At 42.8% G+C, this 24,976-nt stretch overlaps 1 protein-coding gene across 1 annotated transcript in view; it reads right to left on the bottom strand.

Annotated features, from left to right (window-relative positions):
- The window catches only part of Sntb1 (syntrophin beta 1), a 235,961-nt gene that overhangs the window by 81,848 nt on the left and 129,137 nt on the right, over window positions 1-24,976 (bottom strand). The window contains exon 3 of the mRNA XM_005082728.4: window positions 3,422-3,629. Coding sequence (XP_005082785.1) covers window positions 3,422-3,629 — 208 coding nt within the window. The remainder of the gene's footprint in view (window positions 1-3,421; window positions 3,630-24,976) is intronic.

Genomic DNA, 24,976 nt, shown 5'->3' on the forward strand with positions numbered 1-24,976 from the left:
CTCATCCACTGATCAGTAGCCAAGAGTTGGCAGGAACTGACTTTATCTACTGTGGACTGTGGTTGGGAGTAGCCAGCCTTTTTCTACAGCTATGATGCTTAGTAGTTTCAGTTGCTGCTCCTGGCCATGTGCCTTCAGGTCAAAGGATAACATAGCATCTCCCTGTCCATTCTGGGGTACTTCTTTACATGCTCCCACATTTTGGCTACACTGCATCAGCTACCCCTGCTTTAAATCGGTTCAGTCGTTATTTGAATTCCTGTCTCTCTCTTCCAGGACACTGAGGATGTGTTCTGTTTACTCTCCTAGGCCCACTCATGTTAACTCAAGACCATAACCTCATGAAGACATGTTCCATCCCAATAGGTTCTCTTTGTCTTTCTATAAAGTGCTTCCATCACTTCTGAATCCACACACTTATTATTGTAATTTTTTCATTAAAAAGAATGAATATCCTTTTGGGGGTTGGAGTTTCATTGGTAGAGCTCTTGCCGACCACACACAAAGCCCTGGATTTTATACCCAGCACCACATAAGCCAGGCATGGTGACACATACCTGTAATCCTTGTGGATCAGAAGTTTGGGTGATCCTTGGCTACACAATGAATTCAACATCAGACTGGTTTATATGAGACATGACTTCAAAAAACCAGAACAATCACGACGCCACTCTCCTCGAAGAAAAATCTGTACCCTTCTGGTGGCACACACCTGTCACATCAGAACTTGGGAGGCTGAGACAGGATGATCACAGGTTCTCCACCAGTGGGGCCTCTCCAGAAAGACTCTCAAAAAGATTGTACTACCCCCAAATTAAAAAGCCCCTCTTTATTTCTCAGTGGATATGACTTGGTTAATTCTGAGCTCAGTGCAACTGGTGCTAAAAATATGATTCAAGACAATTGAATTAGATTCAATATTAGGACTTCTGCTGGAAGGAATAGGACAGAAAGATGATGGGGATGTCCTTCTGAATATATGTTTCTCTTATTGGTTGATGAATAAAACACTGGTTAATAGAAGCAGGAAGATAGGTGGAACTAGGAGATGAGGAGAATTCTGGGAAAGGTAGGCAGAGGAAGACCATGACAAAATGCCATGGAGAGACCAGGAGGATAGAATGCATCAGACATTCTCCAGTAAGATAAGGCTATATAGAAATATATAGATTAGTGGTTATGGGTTAATAATTTAGACAGAGCTAGCCAGTAAGAAGCCCTAGTCATCAGTCAACAGTTTATAATTAATATATGTCTTTGTGTGTTTATTTGGGACTGAGACAGGCAGTGGGACCCAATGGGTCAAGAACCTCCTGCAGCCAAGAGTAAGAAAATAAATTTGGAATTTTCAGGTCAAGGCGCGCTGAGTCCTTTGACAATAAATCATCAGAGTACCTAGATAGAAAAGCAGAGATGGAAAGGTGTGACAGATATTGTTATGTGAATCCTGGGTGCCTTGGAAGCTCATCCTGGGACACAGGCTGCACAAAGCCCTCTGTATTCAAGCAGAGTCAAGAATCTGTCATGTGAAACTTCAGGATTCCTGCCTAACCGGCCTCCACTCCAAGAGAAACACACCTGAGAAAGGAAATGATGGCTGGTGCTAGCAACCGTGACTATACAAATGCCAACTGTCTGGATTTCTTGCACTGTTTGCATGAAGAACACTGACTCGAAACACACATTTTTACCAAGAGCACAGAGATCCGTATGCAGGAGTACTCCATCACTGTGGATTTCCCTTCTGAGTACCCTGTCACCGCCACACAGCTGCCCCCTCTTCTGGTCACCCTCTGAGCCAGCAAGCTTGTGAAAGGCTTCCCGAGGCTTGTAGTGCTTATGATGCTGACGCTCTTAACACCCACACTGACCTCTAGTTCTCTGCCGTCCACCAGAGATGGGAAAACACCAAAGCAAACAACTCACTGGGCGCTGAACTTTGTGGCCCAGATCCACATGTGAACAGGTGCGCGCACAAAGAACAATGGTGGAAAACAGCCGATGGCTCTGTTCAGGTGTTATTTCCAAGTGCCTGGGCCTTCTCAGATGCCAGGATTTATTGGCAGGACAGCTGTGATTGCAACATCATGGGGAGCTCACAAAAGCCAGAAGCACTAGCCGTGTCACAGGTTCAAGGTACAGCAATCAGATGTAAGAAAAATGGCTAAGGCTCAATCCTTCAAGCCTTCCCGACATACCATAGACTTTGGGAAAGGAAATCCGAGTGACAGTGTTATCATTACATGTAGAACATTTTCCATGGCAGCTGCCCTCCATGACACACAGCCATGAAATTATTATTATTATATGCAAAATGACTATTTTTCTAAATCCATCATTTATATAAAGGCCAAAGAGTGACACCATACACATTAACCCATTTCTGTTTCAGAGTTCTTTCTCATTACATTATTTAATTGCCTGATTTGGCCGGGCGGTGGTGGCACACGCCTTTAATCCCAGCACTCGAGAGGCAGAGGCAGGCAGATCTCTGTGAGTTCGAGGCCAGGCTGGACCGACAGCCTCCAAAACAATACAGAGAAACCCTGTCTCGTAAAACCAAAAAAAAATTGCCTGATTTGTTAAAATGTCTAAGCTATGACTTTATGAAATATTTTTACAGCATAAAGTAAAGCTTCTGCAGTTTCAACCCTCTGATAGATTTTCATCTTGTTGCAATTGAATTGTCAAACATACATATGGATTCTTACACACACACACACATACACACACGTATATACATGTATATATATAAATTTATATATCGTGTTTGCACTCACATGATTTTGCATGTGAAATATATTCTAATAACTAATTTTTGAACTGTTTGCTCTTTTAGTATTTCCATGCATTCATTTTAAATATAAATTTTGCCACTCCCTCCTTGACCTGCCTCCCATACAAAGTAGGTGCTCATGAAGGAATGACATGGAAAACCTGCTTGTTTGAAACTACAAATAAAAGATAAGGTGGAAACGAATATGTGCCAACATAGTAGTTGCTTAATAAACCCTCATTATCAATATCATCGCTGTCATTTGCAAACATGTGATTCCTGCAGGATCTATTTAATTAATGAGCAGATTCATTAAAATCCACATATACCCCTTCTGAGCAATCATTTCCACTCCCTCATAGATGCTGTATTATGAACTTGAATTGCTTTTCTTGCGTATCACAGGGATACCTCAGAAATCAAACTATTTATTAACTTGCCCATTTGCCCATTGCACAGTTAGAGACCACACAAGTATGCTAGAGAATAAGTGTTGATTAAGACAAACTCTCCACATACTGCAATGTGGTCTATTGGGATAGACAATCAAGATGATTTACCGCTACGGAGAGAACCAGCGTATAGAAGGAGTTAATTTCAGTGGCAGAACCTAGGGACAACTGACAGAGGAGACGGTCCCCTCACCTTTTCTGCCAGCCAGCCAAGGTGCCTGATCTCATGGCTGCCAGCAATGCCCGTCTTCCCCAGCAGCTCTCTGACGTCTGCAATCACTCGGGCCAGCAAGTCACTGACGTTGGAATGGATGGCACTGAACCAGGCTTGGGCGGTGGCGGAGTCCTTACTCCTCAGGACCACTGTGTGCTTAGCATCTGGAGAGTGGATTTCAAGCTGCCTAGGGAATGAAGCAAAGAGGGGAGTTAGACGGTGACCCGGGATCTCCTGCTTCATCAAAACCTGACATTCTAAGATGAACACAGTATTTATTCTGGTCATTTACTTTCATGATCATTCATTCACACATACGTCCATTTGTTCAAGTAATCACCAGACGATCAGGCTCTGGTCCGTGCCTTTGGAACACAATATAACAGCATTATTGCAAACATCAAATCCAAGTTAAGGCTATTTCGGTTTCCCGTGAGGCAACTGGTTCTCAGATCCCATTCATTTAATTACACATAGGATTTTAGTGATGCCCCTACACTGTTGCTGCCAATTAAGATATTTTAAAATACAAATGACCAAACTTTGTCCTCTTTTCTTTCTTTTTTGTGACAGGGTCTCATGTAGTTCAAACTGGTTCCCAAATTTCCAAGTAACTGAGGATGGGATTGAACTGTTAGCTCTCCTGACCCTTGTTCTGACCTTTCAAGTGCTAGGAGTGTAGGTACGTAGCACTACTCACCAATCGTCAAACTCTGTACTCTTTAGGAACCTTGTTTGGGGCACACTCGAGTGTGGCTACATCACTGGGCTCCTTCGGTGAAGGAGAGAGTGGTCTTAAAGAGGGGCAATGGTGTGAAAAAGCAAAAAACTTCCCACACCTCGTCGCTAAAACTGAACACTGAAGCGTACGCCAGAGTTCCAACAGGACCATGGAGTTTTAGCATAAATGATCTGTTTATTCCAACAGGACCATGGAGTTTTAGCATAAATGATCTGTTTAGAGAGTGTGACAATGGTGGGATATTTCAGATAGGTTCTGTGGTGGTTTGGATAAGAATGGCCCTCGTAGGCTCAAATATCCAAATGCTTAGTCGCCAGGGAGTGGAGCTCTTTGGTGGGGTCAGAAGGATGAGGAGGTGCGGCCTTGTTGGAGGAAGTGCGATTCTCAGGGGCAAGCGTGGCCGTGAAGCCAGTGGGTGTGGCATTGCTCACAGGCCTGACCTAGCTGCCTATTGGCACAATGTGGACTTTGGGTTAGAGGAACCCTTTAAGCACGGCTTTACGGGCCATCCTAGTAGGAGGTATGGAAGACAGAGGTGCTAAGAGCAACGTAGATCACGTCAGTCCCGACCAAGTGGTTTCAGAGGATGGGATATTAGGAAATGGCCTAGAGATCATTCTTGTGACATTTTTGGCAAAAAAAAAAGTGCCTACTTTCTGCCTTTGTCCAAATAATCTGCCAGAGGCTGAATAGAAGCGGGGATTTCCAGACGGCCTAGTCTAGACCGTGCCATGTGGTTATTAGTAACAACTCGACAAATCTGTAATGAAAGGGAGCGGACTGGACAAAGAGAAACCCAACGTACAGTGTGAGGAGAAAGGAGCACCAGGAAGTGACTGGAGCCAAGCCCAGTGCTCAAGGAGATAAACGGTTTTAAGAAAAGCCTGACGATGAATGGAATAGAGGGAGTGGGGACCTCAGGGCTAGACCCCACCCAGTTAAGCTTCCAGCTTGTGAAAAGGACTCAATGAGAAGCTTAGGCAGTGAAGGAAAGCGTCAAAACCAGAAAGCCGATGCAAACGTAATTGAAAAGGGCGGCATCAAGTTCCAGTTCCATCGAGCATCAGAGGGTGGCAGTTTGGTCTGCATGGTTCTGGAACCTGCCTCCACAGAGTACGAAAAGCTGCCAAGGTCAGGCATGTGTCAGGGTGTCCTTGCACGGAGACCCAGAGAGGCCGTTGTGTGAAGCTGTGGAGGTGAAGCCTTGGAGTCCCCAGGATGGAGGGCATGTGGCAAGGAAAGCTGCAAGCCAGGTGTGGAACCAGCCCACGAGAGAGAAGTTTGTTGCTGCCAATAAGGCTGAAAGGAATCGGCAACCCGAAGAGCCCTTTAACATCAGACATGGGGACGCGGAATTTGGAGTTTGCTTTGCTGGCTTCTGATTTTGCTTTGGTTCAGAATTTCATCGCCGGGCCCCCTTCCTTCTCTCTTGAAATGGTAATGTATATTCTGTGCCATAGTATACTGGAAGTATGTGTTCTGGTTTTGATTCTGATTTTTCAGGGGGTTACAGTTAAAAGAACGCCATAAATCTCAGAAGAGACTCTGAACTTTGGATGTTTAAATGGTGCTGAGACTGTGGTAGACTGTGGGGACTTCTGAAGTTGAACTGAGGGCATTTTTTGAGTTATGATATGACTATACACCTGTATAGGGGCGAGGGAGTGGGATGTGATGGTTTGAATAAAAATGGTCCCTATAGGCTCATATAGTGCAGTACTTGGTCACCAGAAAGTGGTACTTTGAAAGGATTAGAAGGATTGGGAGATATGGCCTTGTTGGAGGAAGTATATCAATGTGGGTTTGTTTGGGGGTGGAACCTATGAGGTTGCAAAAGCCCATGTCTGGCCCAGGTTCTCTCTGCCACTCTCAGGGCCTACAGAGCAGAATGCAACTCTCAGCTACTGCTCCAGCACCAAGCTCCAAGCCATGATGATAATGGACTAAGCTTCTGAAGCTGTAAGCCAGCCCCCAGTTAAAGGCATTCTTTCGTAAGTGTTGCCTTGATCAGGGTGTCTCTTCCCAGCAGTAGAACAGTGACTGAGATGGGTACCTTTTGCTTTTAATTTGTCATAGCCAGGGAATTGCAGGTTAATGTGCATGTGCATGAGCAATGCAAAAAGATCTGGCCTGCCCTCCACTCATTTTCCCCGGATGGTTATATTTTACACACTATACTTGGGTATCCCATGCGGTTTTATCCTGTGTCGATATATGTAAAGACCACTGTGATCCTGGTACCAAACAATTCAATCACCACAATGTCCCCCAACTGCCTTCTTGTCACCATCTCCAGTCACCATGTGCTCTCCATCTCTGCATTTTCAGTATAGTTCTCTTCTATTGCAAGGAAAATATTATATTTATTCATTGGTGTTTTAAACACACACAAAAAAACCCCCAAAAGATCCAGAGACTGATACTGGGGTTCAAACTTCAAGATGGATATCAGAAAAACAAAGCAGCTGGCCACTAGCTCTCACCTCTAGGTCAGGCTGAAAGGGCTGATCCATGCACGAACTCTTCACCAAGTCTCAAATTCTCTCCTCAGTGTGGCTGCCTCTACTGAACCCTGAAGATCCTGCTTCTATCTTTCATACCTCTCTAGTTCTGGGACTAAAGGCAAGTGATCTGTTACTCTTTAGACCCTGGGCAGCCTTGAACTCAGAGAGATCTGTCTACCTCTTAATCTGAGTCCTAGGATTAAAGGTGTGTATCACCACCTCCTAGTTTCTGGCTGCTGGTATTAAAGATTGCATGCATGACTTCTATGGCTTGTGGCTGACTTTACTTTCTGAATCCTCAGGCAAGGTTTAATACATCATAAATAATATTATCACTACAGGTGTTGGCATTGGGCATCTCAAAACAGAATTAAATTGTCCTTTTAGTAATTTCCTTTCACTGCATAATAATTACACTAGAGTCCACTAAAATTTTACCACATTCCAGCAAAGTCTTTGATCTCTTAATATAACAATAGTTGGATGTTCCCAATAATCCTGTGACTTGTATTGCTGATCTATTTAACATAATTGAATACTGAAGTTTGGAAGGACAGGGAAATAATTTACCCATGGCTATACAGTTGGTGATTCTGGGATTCACACACATGTGAACCTATGAATTTTAAAACGGATTAGGGCACCTCTGTTTTAGATTAGGTAGCATCCAAGAGGGAGGGAACTATTGTTTTCTGTAGCAGTCTGAAGACTGGTATTCATCACCTGGGATGCATCCAATAGTGCCCTACTTAGCTCCTGCCTTGAAAGATAACTAATTTTTTAGATCACATGAAAGTTAGACATCTCAAGGCAACCTGGCCCCATTAACATTTGAAACCAACCCTTGGGAGAAGATCATTTAACTCAGAAATCTGAATGGTAGAAGGGGATGATTTGGAAAGTGGGTTGTCTCTGAGGAGTTTGAGTAACAATTAGCATTCTTTGTAAGAAATTTGAAAACAAGGCATAAGAGCCTGAAGGTTTTCTGTGTTGAGACGGCCTCGGGGAGGGGGAATGTCTGGCAATATCATCTGTTCCTACCCAGGAGGAGAACAATGCTATACTACTTAGGGACTTCCCAGAGAGAGAGAGGCAGGAAGTCAAGGGTGGGCTTGGGTTTCGAGTACAACTTAAGGAGCACTCTCAACCTGTCTTTCAACTTTTATCACTATTTATTGTTCCAGAAAGTTAAAACGTGGAAGCACTTCACTTCCAATATTTTCTTTTGAACATCTGGGTGCCTGTTCTAAGAGAAATGACAGTTTGGGAAGCCATTACTTTCCATCTCTCTCTTTCACTTTCTGTGTGTGTGTGTGTGTGTGTGTGAGAGAGAGAGAGAGAGAGAGAGAGAGACAGAGACAGAGACAGAGACAGAGACAGAGAGACAGACAGAGAGAGGGAGAGAGAGACAGACAGAGACAGACAGAGAGAAACAGAGACAGAGAGAGACAGAGAGACAGAGAGACAGAGACAGAGAGAGAGATCAAATCCCAGAGTATTTCCGGGGAAAAGTTTAAATATTGGGTCTCATCCTGTTCCCCAATGGCTCTCAAAGTATGTCCAAGTCCAGTAGCACCACCTTACTCAGATCTTCTTAGAAATATATACTATGCTTCCTTTCTCAGCACTGGGTAGGCATCCTGAGGAGGGGGCCAGGAACCTGCCAGGCAAACTGGATGCAGTTCTGTTGGGGAAGAGCCACTCTGTAGGCTCATAAAAGTCTCAGCATAGCTGGTGCCAGCTGAGGAGGACATGCTGAATTATGAATTGAAGAGCAGAAGACCCAGAGCAGAAGGGGGGGGGCACCTGGAGCTTTCATCACCAAAGACAGCAGCAATTCTCAGTGAGAGTATTCCTCAGAAACCTGGACTCCCTTTCGTTTGAACCACCATTTAGTTAATACAGACACTTGGAGCTTATCCCAGACTTATCAAATGAAACTCTCCAGTGGTGGAAGGCTGCTTTAAAATGTCCCAGGGAATATATAGGCTAAATGAACTGCAGCCCCTCCCCCAAGCCCAGGCTTCAGCCCTTTAAGAGATATAGCCCCTCCAGATGAGATTAGATGTGTTCAGTGTGGTATGTGGAGACACAGCTAAAATTAAGGGTTATTTGAGGGGTAGCATAGAAGCTTCCTAAAATCTATACACATATGAAGGCAAGCTAAACAAAATCACCAAGTAACGGAGGAGACAGAGTCCAAACTAAGCATCTCTTGTCACCAAATGTCACTTCTAGCACCGGGCTTGGGTTACATCCAATTGAGTTGTTTGCCATTGGGGTCTCCCATGGGAATCTCCAAACAACCCAGGCTGTTGCCAAGACCGTAGGGCGCCCTCCACAAACTGATGGCAAGGCCCTACTGCTGCGGCAAACGACTCACTGAGCACGGAGTGGCAGAGCTGTGCCTATGTCTTGTCTTCACCCCTGTGTTCTAGTCTTTGGTACAGCAAGGTACAGGAAAGTACTGTGTGTGCTCCCACAAAAGAAATGGAAACAGAGTCAGCTACAAATGATTCATCTTCAATGGTGTCCTGCTTGCAGGATATGCTGTGACAATGCTGGCACAATGCTTATGGTAGTGACCAAGCGATACCTGATTTGACTTAAGACCCATTCCCAACCCTGCTTGGGTGACCAAGAACCAAAGACTATCATATTTATCATATCATATTCGCATTATACTATAGCTATCCCTTAGAAGCCGGTTTGTTTTCTAATGATAGACACAAAGGGAGTGGATTCAGGTAGGAGGAGAGGTAGGGAGGAGTTGGGAAGAGTAGAGGGAGGGGAAACCATAATCAAGGTAAATTATGTGAAGAAAAACATCTATTTTCAACAAAAGGGGAAAAAAGAGAGGGAGATATAGTACCTACAGGTGGTTTTCAGGACAAAGTCAATAAAAGTGAAGATGCTAGTGATGTTATCTGTCACTAAGTAACAAGATCCCTCAAAACCAAGTGGCTGCCCCCCACTCACATTATCTCACAGTTTCTGTGGGTCAGGAATTGAGAGGCAGAGTGTGGTTTAGCTGAGTCAGACAGAATCACAGAGCTGATGATGGCTGTCTTGCCATTATGAGGGGAGTGGCCCTGAGCACGTAGCAGAGCAAAGCAGGGCAGAGTCTAGGTCCACTCAGGGCTGGCACCTCCTGGAGTGTCCCTTCTGCCATGCTCCTTTTATTTCCTTCAGCCAATTCAAGCTGGGTTACTGGGAAACCCAACTGGGAGTGATGACACATGAGTGATTTGATTTCTAGAAGCCTGGAATCTCTTCATCCTCTATACAACAGCAGTGGCAACAATTAGGATGAAAGTGGCAGTTCTGATGATAATGACTATAAATAAACATGCTTCACAAGGTGGTTTGGGTAACACTCTGCGATTGATAAATCCTGAAATTAGCCATTGCTGTTTACACTGGCAGTGTTTAAGATTCCTGACTTAGGTGCTGGGCGACGTCAGCACACATCTTTATTCCCAGTACTTAGGAGGCAGAGGCAGGAAGATCTCATAGTTTGAGGCCAGCCTGGTCTACAGAGTGAGTTCCAGGACATCCAGAGAAGTTACACAGAGAAACCCTGTCTCAAAAAACCAAAATAAAAATGTTTTTTGACTTAGTAAGTGGGAAAAAAAACTTGGTTAGTAAATAAAAGACATTTATATATTTTGTTTGTTTGTTTGTTTTGTTTTTCAAGACAAGGTTTCTCTGTATTGTTTTGGGGGCTGTCCTGGAACTTGCTCTGTAGACCAGGATGGCCTCGAACTCAGAGATCCACCTGCCTCTGCCTCCCGAGTGCTGGGATTAAAGGCGTGCGCCACCAGCCCATTGTGTATAGTGACATTTATGTTTGCTTTCTCTTACCTAACATTATCAAAACTTTAAGATTATATTTATTTATTTATTTTATTTGTGTGTGTGTGTGTGTGAGAGAGAGTGTGTGTGTGTGTGAGAGAGAGAGTGTGTGTGTGTGTGTGAGAGAGAGAGAGATAGAGAGAGAGAGATAGAGAGAGAGTGTGTGTGTGTGTGTGAGAGAGAGAGATAGAGAGAGAGAGATAGAGTATGTGTGTGTGTGTGTGTGTGTGTGTGTGTGTGTGTGTGTGTGTGTGTTGGACAAATGCAAGCCACAGAGTGTGCGTGGAGTTCAGAGAACAACTTGCAGGAGTCAGTTTTGTCCTTCTGCCATGAGACCCTGAGAAGCAAACTTATCATCAGACTTGTTCTCATCAACCCACCAAACAAGATTACTATAGAGACAAGACAGGAAAAAGAGCACAAAATGTGCTAGCAAGTGTCTCAGACTGCAAGCTTCAATTCCAAACAATGATTCTTGTTTTTTTTAAAGAAAATACTCTTTGGCTCTAGCACACTTACAAAGCATCTAGGGAGGGCCAGGTGCTATAAAACCGAGTGAGCTACTTGGTTCCTGTCTCCAAAAAACATACCACCTCCAGTACATTGAGTAGCGTGTTGCCACAATGCAAGCCCAAGTAGAACCGTACACCAGATAGTTTAGAAATGGAATCCCTGTAGGTACACTTCAGGTGAGATGACAGATACCCTTTTATATCATTAACTACCCACTGGACTGGGCGGGTGGGTAGGGTATCGCAAGACACAGAAGAAACGCAGTGAGATGGCTCAGAAGGCCAAAGGTACTTGCCACAAAGTCTGACAAACTGAGGTGCACACAGCGCCTCCTCCACCACACACACTAGCTGTAAATAGAGTAAAAAGTGGGACAGAAAAGATGCAGAGATGAACAGGAAAGAAGGGGATGGAGAGACGCAGCAATGTGGTAAGGTCTTCAGGCATCCACAGGAAGTTTGGAGTTAGAGACAGTGTGACTTCGCCATCCTGTCGTCCAGAAGGAACCCACCCAGTCAACACCTTGATGTCTGGTCTCCAGGTTCTGAAACTTGGGGTGGATCAGTTTCTATTATTTCCAATTACCACGTGGTCCTCGCACGTATCACATGACCATCCCCCTGTCCACCGTAGGATCAGGAGTGCTCTAAAGCTTAAAATGCATGGAAGCCCAAAATAAGTCAGTGAGACTTGAGTCTGTCATCACAGTTGGACTTAAAGTCTTCTCAACAAAAATGCCCATCCCCACTAACATCCTATCTTCTCACACAGAAAGAAAAAAAAGGAGATCCACTGCTGTCCAAGTAGGGTTCTACTCAGCCAGTAAGCATGCCCTCTACTTCCTTCTCTCTGGACCAAAAGAGAGAGAGAGAGAGAGAGAGAGAGAGAGAGAGAGAGAGAGAGAGAGAGAGAGAGAGAGAGAGAGAGAGAGAGAGAGAGAACTCCCTTGCTTACTGTGAGTCCTACATATCTGGATCTGGGGATGAGGAAGGAGGAGGGAGTCGAGGAGCAATAAAGTCAGGAGGGCTGATGGGAGCTATTCTGGGCAAGCCAGTCTTTTATAACTCCTATTTTGTTCCCCAGTTGAACTGACCACTGCTTGGTGAATTGTGTTTATCTGTAGTTCAGCGATAAAGTTCTCTTTTAATTCCCCGTTGAATAGAAATATTTAGGGCAATGCCACAGCTGTGTTTATTCACACTCTCTGCCACAGTTATGTAAATACTGCCTATGGAACTATTTCTGATAAAGGCCCCATACCAACCCCGAGGAATTAGATGCTCACTCTAGATGCCTGCCAAGATGAGCAGCTTCGATCCAGCTTGGCACAGCCATGAATGGTATCACAGCTTCTTAGGGATCATTTGACAAACCCCAGGATAGAAGAGGCACTTTCTTCCCTTGTTCTGACAAAGCTTCCACTGAGCCAAACACTTCCCAGCATTCTCTGCTTCTCTTGCTTAGAGACTGACATGTAAGACTTGAGGCCTCGTGAGACAAAATTAATAAGTAAAAACAAGTTGCAAGTTGGAAACTCTCCTCTGATGTGAAGCTAGAGGAGACAAGGATGAAGCGATTTGCTCTCCGCAGCCAAGAGTGTCCACCATGCAAACCACGTGACCAACATGGCCGCTCCCAGGTCTGATTCCACAGTTCCCGTGGCAGAGAAGAAACACTTTCTAAAAGACAAACGTACAGGTCCCTCTCTCCAGAGGCCAGCGTTTTGATATCGTTTTTGTAGGGACACTAGCCTGCTCGAGCCTGTGGCTCTAACACACCTTGTCCTTCTCTTATACTCCCTCGGTCTTGCTAAATACCATTAGGTTACATTTCTAAAGCTAGCCACCAACGTCTATTTCTTTATTTGACCACTTCCTCCTCCTGAGTCTGACTGCCAAGGTCCAGCAATCAAAAGCTCCCCCCCTTATTTTTGCACCTAATTAACGTGCCCAATTAAAATTAAACACTTCATTCTAACCCAGGTTTCTTCCTCTACCCTTATAAAAGGCCATTTGTCTTTGTGCCATCTCTGACTCCTCTCGATCCAGAGGCAGTCCTTTGACCCTCCAGGACAAATATCCCATCCTCCTCTTCCCCTCTCCCTTGTCTTCTATCTCTTTTACCATGGTATCTTAGCCCATTCCAAGGCAGACCTCCCTCTTTCCTCTTAAAAGAGACACCTGCAAGGTCATTTGCTGCTGTTTTCTGCCTGAGTCAGAAAGCAGTAGCTTTAATCCCCCCCCCCAATTAATAAAGGCTCTCTCTGTGAAAACAAGTGTTTGGATGTGGTTTGGCCTAATCCACGATCCCGGGAGGAACTCCCATCGTTGGGGTGTCTTCTCCATTTTTATTTTTACCTCTATGCTATGCTCTTGCAATATAACCAGAAGAAAAGAACGTTTTTTTAAATTTAGCTTTTATTTTGTTAAAGAAAAACATGTTCAGCAAATTTTAACAAAGCCATCAGTGAAATGATTTGCCAGGTAAAAAAATGTATCATTTCTTAGATAACTCTAAAGAAAACTAGATGAAAATAATAAATGCATATTGTAACTAAAAGACTTGAAAGATAAATTTTTCAGAAGGTGGTAACAACATTGAAATTGAGCACTTGGTCTGTGAGGGTGCAAAACCTCACCTACAAACAAAAAAAACAAAAATAAGTTTGTTTGTTTGTTTGTTTGTTATTGGTCATTTCTCCCAGACAGTCTAGGAGTTGGATCATATGGTACCCGCTCCATGGGTAATAACCCTTAGAAGAGGTCAAGTCCTCCAGGCTCACCCAGTCAGTAATGTGAATTGTGACTGGAGTTGAGTTCATCTGACTCTAAAACCCACACCTTCGTCCTTACACTACTATCATTTAAATATGGCGGTACCACAGAGGCTCATGGGTACACTAGGTATTTCCTTGTTGTTGTGAGCACACAGGAGACAAAGGCAAGTTAAAGGAAGAGGGGTGTGTTTTACAGTTTGAGGGGGCAGTCCTTCATGGTGAGGTAGTCATGGCTACAGAAGTGTGAGGCGTCTGGTCACATTACATCTGTAGTCCGGAAGCAGAGAGAGGTGGACGCTTAAGTGTAGTTAGTGTTCTCTTTTTAATTCAGTCCTCGGTCCCTGACCTGGAAATGGTGCCATCCATACACATTTGAGACACACCTTTCCACCTCTATTAACCCAGCCTGGCAACTCCCTCCCAGACAAGCCAGAGGTATGTCTCCTTAGTGATTCTGGACCTTGTCAAGTTGACAATCAATATTAACTCTTACAGTGGGTGGGAGGTTTAGTCTCTGTCGTTTGGAGGTGCTCAGGACCTCGAAGAGGACTTTTATTGGAATTTTTTTTAAGTTACTGGGAGTTCAGCTTCAAAGGGGATTGTGGGAGCAGGGCTTCTTAGTCTCTTTCTGCTTCAAGGCTCATGTTTGCAGTTGCTCCATTGTCTGCACCCACCAGGAGGTACCATCTCTGGCAGAGGCCCAGGTAAACAGAGCTGTCTGGTCTTGGATTTGAACCTACAAATTGTGAGTTAAATCACCTTGTTCTCTGAGTAAAGTTAATTACCTCAAGCATTCTTGTAGATGGTGTTTTCTTTGGGCCACCAACCAGCTCCCAGATAAAGACACGGAGACATATTATTACGAATGCTAGGCATTAGCTTAGGCTTGTCCCACCAGCTCTTTTGACTTAATTTAACCTATTTCTATTCATCTATGTTTTACCTCAGGACTTTTTACCTAACTGTCATTCTGCTGTCCTACTTTTCTGATTCCTCCATGCTTGTCTGGTGGGGCCTGATGTCTCCCTGCATCTCTCTTCCTCTGAGCCAAAACTCCTCTTCCTCCTTACTCTCCCTGCCCAGAAGTCTTGCCTATGTCTCTTCCCTGGCTACTGACAATTTAAGCTTTTTATTTGACCAATCCGGTGCCTTAGGCAGGCAAGGTAAAACAGCAACACATCTTTACATAGTTAAACAAATATTCTGCAGCACAAACAATGTAGTGCAACTTTATATAGTTAAACAAATATTCTTCCCCATAACATAGTCTCTTGTGAAGCTGACCAGCACATGTCTCATTCATTGGAGGTTTGTAAACATGTCTCATTTAAAAGAGTGGGGACCATGTTGCATCCTGTTTGCTGTACTGACTGCGTCTTTGGAACACCATTCTGGTAAAACTGGAAAAGTTTTCCAAATTACAAGTAGAGTTTCCCCATGACGTATGACAGAATTCAAGCTTTTAATCATTGATTGCTCTCTGGGAACTGGGTCATTCATGCAAACTAGCAATGCCAACGGAGGCAACTACATGAGAAGGGATTCCATCACTGGGAAGATGTCATGTGGAGGCGTCCAGCTCTCATTGACGAGGTTCAGTCAGTGTCACATGTCTGTGGTGCAAGCAGAGGTGGTTGTGTGAACAGCAAGATGATTGCAAAGTGGGGTGGCATTTTCCTTAGCTCAGCTGTAGTCATAGGACAGGCTGCTGAGCTTCTAAAATTGGTTCCTGGGAATCTTCAGGAAATACAGGCGAATGCCAGTCCCTTTAGCCAGACTTTACACTGTTTACAATTCCCAGCCAAGAAAGTAGATTTAGGAAGCAGGTTGCTATAATGAAAGCTAATGAGATCATCTAAAGAAAGTGTCAAGTGTGAGCAGTTAATAGGGAAAAGAGAGCCAGAGTTTGCGTTGTTTTTCACAAAAATCCTATTTGGAAAACAGGTCATGCATGATAATAGCATTCCAAGCTCTGAGGGAACCTGACAGTATCTCCCATGCTGGCTAGATTCCAGCTTTAGAATGACATATCAGTTTATGAAATATGTGAAGAATTTCAGGGTGTTGGCCTGAAATCACGTCCTCAACTAAATTTAAGGAAAGGAGTCAGCTAAAGTCAGAACTAGAGAAAATATTCCATTTTCCCACTACCAGTTTCATCAGTTCCTCAGGAAATACTCCGTGTTTTGCTCTTGTTTGGTTGGTTAGAAAAATCTTACAATACAGGAGCTGTAAGTGAAATACTTTAGCCTCTAGAATCTTGGTAACTTATATTGATAAGTAATTTTCCCTATAGTCCAATTTAGAGTATAAACTTCTGGCATCTGAGAGCCCATTTCCCCCCCCCCCATCTCTTGAATTAGATCTGTACTGGGCTAAGATAACCGAAATCAGCAAATAAAAATGGAAGATGCCTAGTTAAATGTGAGGTTCAAATAAACAAGGGATAATTTATTACTGTATGTTCTCAGACATAAAGAATGATGGAGATGGCAAAGTGCACAGATGAAAATATGGATAACCTGAATAGAGAATAAAGCTGTATCTTTTGATAGATAGGGATGTCAAAGGGTTAAATGCCAAGATGCCACCTAGGTTAGTGTATTAGGTAGTAGTAAACAAAGGGCAATGGCATGGATGACAAAAACTTTATGTGTTTGGTTAAATATTTCCTTTGTGCGGAACTTGCCATGCTAGTGTAATTTTAATGACATCAACATCCTGTCAATACTCCAATCAAATAATCCAGTCTTTCAAGATTGTTCCTGTATACTTACATGCACCTGATCTCCAAGGTTTCTCAGAATGAATCTGATGCTATCCCTTTAAGAGCTGACCAGACTGCACGTTTCAAAAGTTGCCACATTTTCTCAGTGGTGCTGATGTAGTTATTTTCCTTGGTGTGCTGTCAATTTTACTGCACTAGACAAACCTGACCAACTGGTACTAGCTGCTAGAAGCAAGCTGAAGAGTGTTGAGGTCTCAGTCTACAACACAGCGTTTGCCTAAAGGCCAGGAGGTGATGGATGAAATCTCATTCTAAGCTTAACTGGGAAGCATTCTAATCATTGACTGATGGTTGTGGAAGTGGCCTCCTGAATGTCTCTAGAAAGTAATTTGGCCTAGAAATAAGATGCTTCTACTTCTGGTACTCCACCCTCAATAGGCTCCTGGATTTTGGTCATCTGATCCTCTCTTTTCAAGACCTGTCCTTTTATACAATTTACTTCCCTCTATTAGATGATAAATTCTCAAGGGCATAATGCATAGCAGAGTTTTCTTACTTCCTGATATTGGCTGACAGATGAAGTGGGAATCCCAGTAGGACTAGGTTAAGGGAATATATGACTGCTTATTTCTATACATGTATCTCATCTGGATGCTGGTCCCCGTTCCCAGCAAGTTCTGTAAACTCTTCTTTTTACACTTCTGTTTTTCCCTTGCTGACATCTAATCCTTTTATTCTTAAATAATCACAACTCCATGGCACACAGTCCTTCAACTCTAGAGTAAGTTGCCCAGTATAATGTACAAATGTTCTATGAGCATGCTAATTTCCACAGATAGCATGCAGCAATCCTCAACTAAAATGGTTGTCCAGTATCATGTTATCAACCAATTTACTACGCATGATTTCCTTGGCCTAAAACAACCAATGTGTGATCTTGTGGACCACCTCCAGATTAGATGCAGAAGCAAACAGTCTTGCAGGGTGGGAGGACGGAACAGCAGATCACACAGAGATAAGGGAATGAGGACAACTACTCCTAAGTACAGATATTAGAGACAATATCTGTGAATACCATCTAGTTCATTAATGGAGGATGTTTTTTGTGTTAAAATAATGAGATATGTCTGTCTCAATCAATTATCAAGTTGAAACGAAATATTCTTTCATTTGTAAACACTCCAATTATTTTTTAAAGGATCTAGGACTTTCCAGACATGGCATTAGGTACATAGCGAAAAAACTCAATATAGACATCATTTCTAAAGCCTCTGAGATGACATTCTACCCATCTGGCACAAGAAAACACTTTCTTATGTTTCCAAATAGTTTGAGAGGATAATTTCAAGCTGTTGTGGGAACACAGACACTTTTGGTTCTCAACAAACTGTTCAAGCAGTAATCAACCATGTGAAGTTGGCAGCTACGACATGTAGTAAGAATAAGAAAATCTTTTCATCCAGTAAGGTAGATTTTTCTCAGGTCTCCTGTCACAGTAACTGAAAGCTAGCTAACACATTGTGGAAGGTACTATTTTACATCATCAGTGTTCATCAATCCTTCAACAAGGATTTCTAGTGGTTTCTACCACCAAAGAGAAGATGGCTCAATGAGGATATCAAAGCGAATACTACAGAAAAGACAGGGGTGAAGGTGGTTTACACCTTGAAGGAACCCAGGGAACTTGGAGTTTGGAAGTGGAAAACACCACAGAACAGCTGTGTTAGCAGTTGGGAGATAAACATGGAGGAAAAAGCAGAAACCAAAGCTACTCCAATTTCATGAATGAACCAGTGGAAGAACAAAAGCCAGAAGGAACATTCTGGAAAGAAACAGTTAAAGAACAAAGTCTAAATTCCGGAGGAAGGAAGTGATTTCTATGTCACACATGCAGGTGGTAGTATTATGGAGCCTAGAGACCAGGTTCCTTAACAACTAAATTTTTCCAAGTTTGGGGAATGGAGGAGTGGAAACTCACAATGTGATGCATGTAAATTTAAGCTCTTGATTTTCCAGGGAAGAGGCCCTCAGGTGGTGCTTCCTTCTTGATGGAAACTCTCATTGAAATACTTGTAGATATTTCACTGTCAACATCTTTATGACAATGACAGCTTCATAATTATGTCCTCTCTGGACGCCTTTTGCTCAAAGGCACTTTGACCTCTCCTGTAGATAGCAGTAATCATTTTCATTGCCTGGCAGATTTAAACAAGTGCAAACAAATAAATCAGCTACCCGTACAAATTGCTGTTTCTCAAATATGTATCTGAACTATCTGGGCAAGTTTTAAATTGTTGTGAGCCTTTGTGCTGGTTGTAAGTGAAGGCAAAAATCAGAATCATGCAAATGCTCATCCCATGTTTTTAGAAGGTCATATGATGTGAAATCCAGTCTTCTTTGTTCTTCTAGTAAATGCCAAGGCATCAGACAAGTTGGAAGGAAAAGGAAAGGGATTCCTTGTGGTAATCTAATGCATAATGGTGGGGTTAGGTTTCTTTTATTTTGTTTTGACTCTATCAGTTTTTTGCTCTATGTTGTTTCAATACATGAAGGTTGTAAAATGGAGAAGCTGCAACAGATGAAGGAAATAAACTCAAATTTTCTAATTCCTGGCACGAGGGACATGCAGAGAGGAAACTAAGGATGCAACTTCTGTGTTTGCAACCAGGGAGGTCCAAGCGTGTTCCAATGGCCACCTCGGCCTTGCAGAATCCCAAAACATTTGTCACTCTACAGGCATCTCATGTGATTGCACTTCATATCCAACGTCATGCCTCAGGCAGTCCATAAAGGGAGTGCTCACCCGTTAGCATGCACCGCCGCTTCCAACCATCACTTACCTGTGCCCTGTCCCAGGAAACAAGCTGAAGGAGGCCAGCCTTGGGAGTAAGGTGAACAGCTTTAATCTTCATTACAATCAACTCACCCACTGCAACATAGTCATGAAATGCCTACCCTCTGCTTGGCAGCCTGCCAGGTGCAAGGACAGAGACAAGCAACAGGGTTTGGCTTCAAGGCGCTTGTTGACCACAGAGCCTGGAGAGGGTTGAGCAGATGACAGGCCAAGAGCATAATTGGCCCCATGGGACACAGGGGTTAATGTCCTTCAGGGAGACGCCGACTTGGTCCCTGAGCTGGCTATGAGCTAAGGAGCTCAACCTCTCTGCAGTTCTGTATCTAGAGAGAGAAGGGAATCACAATCCAACTGGACAATGACAGCAACGTGGTGACCTCACAGCTCATTTTAAGTGCAGACATTGGTTAACCCTAGAAAAGACCTGGAGGCAGAGGAGGAAGCATCGCAAGGAGTATGGTGTTTTCGGCAACAGACAGACGTGTGTGAAGCTGAATGGGATGTGATGGAACCTTCAGGAAGTTCTGAAAAGTAAGGGGGAAAGATAGCAAGGAAATTGAGGGACAAACTTAAGAGTCAGAAAGCACCTGTAGGCAGAATTCTATCAGCAGAGTTCTGTGACTGAGTTTGGACTGTGTGAGAAAGAACAGAGGCATAGAGATAAACCTGGACATCTATGCAGCTACTGGGGCAACAGCAGTAGAAAATACACATTCCCTGGGAAAAAGAAACAATATTCTGGGAGGACACTGGATAACATCCAGGTTTATTTGAGGAAAATGTTCTTTTTTGGGGGATGGTTTCTTAAAGTTTATTTGGATGTAGGTCCATTAAAACCTGGTCTCTTATAAAAAAAAAAAGAAACAATATTCTGCTATGACCATTTGATTTCTGAATAAATGCTTGGGTCTGCTAAGTAGCGAACCCACAAAGCATCCACCCATGGACACGAGGTTTACATAGGAGGTATGGGGAGGTAGGGAGTATGAATAGAGGACTGGGTATAGCTTGAATCATGCATGCGATGTTGAAGCAGATGCTACCCCAACATAATCACAGAACATAGTGGAACTGATCTGCCACTAAGTGAGGACATCAAAGGAAGAAAGGCAGGCTGAGCATCAGAGAGGCCTGAGACAGGGCTGACACAAGAAGGGGATTGCTACGAGAGGATGGAGGGGGCAAAGACGGCTGGACAGAGGGGCACGGTGGCCAGGAAAGGAAATGCATGAATGTAGAGTATGTTCTGGAAGAGAGAAATCATGCCATTCATCTAGAAAAGTATTTCTATAACTTCAGCTAAGTTTCAACAGCTTTGTTAAGGTGTAAATTAAATAAAGCCAGTTAAATGTGTATATTAAGATAGACATGTGTATATATATATGTGTGTGTGTGTGCGTGTGTGTGCGCACGCTTCATGGTGCCTTTACCCACAGTTTTTTTTGCTGTAGATCACTTCACATTTTATGTAATTTCAATATATCGGATCACAGAGTGTAAGTTCATCCCCACAGTCCGATTTGGGGTTCTTTTATGTTGAGACATGTGCTGATATTTCCTTCATGTTTTGTCACCAAGCAATAATTCATGGTATGAAAATACCATGGAGTCCCACCCACCATGGTCCTTCCAAATTTGGGGTCATCAAAACTAATGCTGCTCTGGTGATTTTAAGTTTTAAGCAGTTTTTAAGATGTAGTTATTTTATTTTACATGTGAGTTTTTGCCTGCATGTACATATGTGCATCATGTGAATGCCCATTGTCCATGGTATTCAGAAGAGGCATCAGATCCCCTGGAACTGAGGTTATGGATGCTTGGGAACTGCTATGTGAGTACCAGGAACCAAACTCTGGGCTTTGCAAGAGCAGCACACTGGACCATCTCCCCAGCCCTCTAAGCTTTTGTTTGGACACAGGCTTTCATTTCTCTTGGGTAAACAAACAAGATCTGGTTGCTATTGCTATCACTTGATAGAGCTGTTCAGCATTTGAAAGAATTGTCAGCAAGATTAAAGTAGTGGTACTGCCCTCCACTCGCAAACAGAAGCATGAGTTTCGAGTTCCTCCACATGCTTGCCAACAATCTTGTTAATTTAAAATTAATATGAGTGGAGTGGCACACTTTTATCGCTCTAAATTTTGGGTCTAGAGTGACTAGCAATGTAAAGTATCTTTGCCCACTTGCTGTGTGCCTATAATCTATGCTGTCTGTATGAATAATATTTCATCATTTAAAAAAATTATGTGTGTGTATATGCCTGCATGTATGTATATGTACCATGTGCATGCCGTGTCTGCAGAGGCCTGAAGAAGTTGTCAGATTCACTGCATGACCCGGAGTGCATGCACTTGTAAATGATGTGGGTGCGGTGAACCAAACCTGGACCCTTTGCAATGTTTAACGATCTCTTAACTGCTGAGGTCTCTTTCCAGACCTTGTTCGCTCTATTGAAAAGTTGCATTGATTTTTTTAAAATATTGGGCTTAGAAATTTATATACATACACACAGATGTATATATATACATGTATACACATAAACATATAAATATACATGCACATATATTTATACATATATATATACACACATGTGCATATTCTGCATACAAATCACTTAAATACAATAAACAGCATTTGAAAACATTTTCTCCAAAATCTATTTTAACATTGTTAAGGATAAAATGGGTTTTAAAAATATGATAATGCAGTCTAATTTATCTTTTTCTTTAGGCATATGCTTTTGGTGCCTCACCTAGAACCTTTGCTAAGCTCAAATTCATAACGTTTCTCTACATTTTTTTCTTAGAGATCTTATGGTTATCGGTTTCATGTTTAGGGTGATAAAACATTTGAACTAATTATGTATATAGTGCAAGTTATGGACTTAAGTCCATTTTTTTGCACATATAGGCTCAGTTTTCACAGAAGTGTCTATTAGAAAGATCGCTGTCTCCTCTGAATTGTCTTTTCATACCTTAGAAGTCAGTTGTCCATTTATGTGTGGGTCTATTTCTAGACTCACAATTAGGGTTCACCAACCAATTTGTCTGTTTTAATGTCAATACTCCACCATACTGGTTGCTTTAACTTCATAACATGTCTAGAATGTTGTGTTTGATTCACAGCAAGGAGGGAAGAGTAGCCATTCTGGGTGTCACCATTTTGTCTTGACACCATTGTTTTCCTGCCTGAAGTCTTTCTTCAATGGCTCTGCCAGGGATAAGTTCTTTAAGCATTTGTAAGTCTGAAGGTCTTTGCCTTCCCTTAGACTTGGTTTGTTCGGGTGCAGAGTCCTAATGGGATAGACTGTTCCTGTATATTTGAAAGATGATGCCCCATGCCTTTTCATCTCTCTTATTTCCAGCAGCCTTCTCCATTCTTCCCTCCTTACCCTGAAGTGTTGAAGGTTTTCTTTTCTTTCTGGTGTGGAACATGGTGACTACAGGCATCCTGGTGTAATTTACTTCATGTTTCTTGTCAGAAAATTTGTGACATTTGGAGAGTTTTCAGTCACTATTTCTCCATTTGGTGGTGGTGTGAGGGCTAGTTCTTTTTTCATTGTGAAGATTCTCAAGTGTACTATACTGCTTGAATTTGGAGCACAGTCTGTGAGTTCTCTATTTATTCAAAGACAATCTTACTATATAAGCCAGGTTGGCCTTGAATTGGAATCTTCCTGCCTAAGCCAGTTGAAATGCTGAGACTGGCCAGCTTGGACCACTACACCTGTCTTTTCTGTTCCTTTATTTGAGTTTATTTTTCTGTGGTTCACCTGGAATGGTTTATGTCAGTAGTTACCTGCTAATAGTCCAATCTTGATCTGTGTTTCTTTTATGTATCATAATTTTCATCTCCAGAAGGCTAATTGGATCTCATTTTAAAGAATAACTTCATGTTTTTATATATCTGAACACTATTGCATTAATTGTTTTAATTCTGGCTAATTCTAACATCTATACCAGTCCTGGGTTAATATTAATTGATTGTTTTTTCTCTACATTGTGACTCTTCTTACTTCTTTGCATGACTGGTTATTTTTTTTAGTAGATACCAGCCTTTGTGAATTTTAAATTATCCAGTGTTAGATATTTTTGTATTTCTAAAAATATTCTACAGTGCTCTTTCCCCAGGACGCAACGACTTGGGGAGCATTTGATCTTCTCAGGAGTGCTTTTCAGATTGCCAGGCAGGGCCAGCATGGAAGTGTCCCTGGGGTAGCATGGTCTCTGCTGAGGGAAGCCTTCGGTGAACACTATCTAGCGTCCTGACATTGTAATGTTTGGTGAGAAAGGCAGTGTTCCAGGCCTAGAGTGCATCCCACTCATACCTCTTGGTGCTCGAGTGTGGAGGGGTGTTTTCTTTCACCTTATGCAGATTCCTCACACACGAGCTATAGACAATACCTCTAAACTTCCAAAATCCTTGTATAAGTCTGTCTCCTTTCTGGTATCTCCCTTGTGAATATGAGCTATTAGCTCTTCCTATACTCTGAACTCACTCTTGCCATCTCATGAGTCTGTCTGACTCTACTTAACTTCCCTCTCCTGGGGTCATGGCCTGATAATTTATTCAACGTACATACTATGGCAAACTTAAGAGTTGTTTTATGTGTGCTTTTTCTCTCAGTCAGCCTGGACAAGGTTTGGCATTGCTCATCGCATATTTGACTTATTTCTGATTTATCTCAGGTAGGAAGGTAACCGCCGTTCCATCTCAGTCATAAGTCTATCTCGCCTTTTCAGACAAATCTTTAAGATACAAGCATGGCAGTCTTTGTTACTGTGAAGGCATGCTGATATTCGGTACCTAATTAGATTCCATTCACTTCAGGGCTGTTCAGAGGTGTTTACTGATGAACTACTGTGTACCTGGCGCTGTGTCTACAAAGATGAATCAGTCCCAAAGGTCTCTGCATTCCTAGCATCCCTTTACAAATACAGATAATTAAAAGGCACCAATTATAGGGCTTGCATATTATCCATGCTTTTAATATTATCTCACTTCTCGTGCCTGCCAACATGGCCACTAATTTCACATCAAGGACAGCTGGAGGAAACAAGAAACCCAAATCATCTCACTAATTGTAAATAGTCTTCCTAAAACACTGGAGGGCAGAAGTTGAAGCTCTAGGGGGAAATACTTTATGCCGATGGGTCATTGATCTCACAGCAATAATACAAACTTCATAGAGGGGCAAACGCAGCTCCTAATGGTTCCACCCCATTAGGTTGGGGCGATGATAAGAAGACTGGTGATAGATTTTTCCATCATGGTTCCAACTTTGCAATGGGTATTAAATAGAAAGTTCGAGGCCATGGGCTGACTTTTCACGGAGCCCAGCATTCTGCCTGGTTCTAGGCAAAGTGGATGCTTTCTAGGGGAGAGATGAGGGTTCCCTTCTGCAACAGAGGAATGCTCTCTGATCGTTTGTTAAAGATTTATCCCGAAGGACTGAGTGGATTTAATTAATTTCCCACCACCATCCCCTTCTCAGTAAATGTCTCACACACGTGAGTTCCCTAGGAAATTGGATTTCATCTCTACAAAACAAAAGAAGAGGAC

The sequence above is a fragment of the Mesocricetus auratus genome, unplaced genomic scaffold (assembly GCF_017639785.1).
Source record: "Mesocricetus auratus isolate SY011 unplaced genomic scaffold, BCM_Maur_2.0 Super-Scaffold_100023, whole genome shotgun sequence".
Lineage (NCBI taxonomy): Eukaryota > Metazoa > Chordata > Mammalia > Rodentia > Cricetidae > Mesocricetus > Mesocricetus auratus.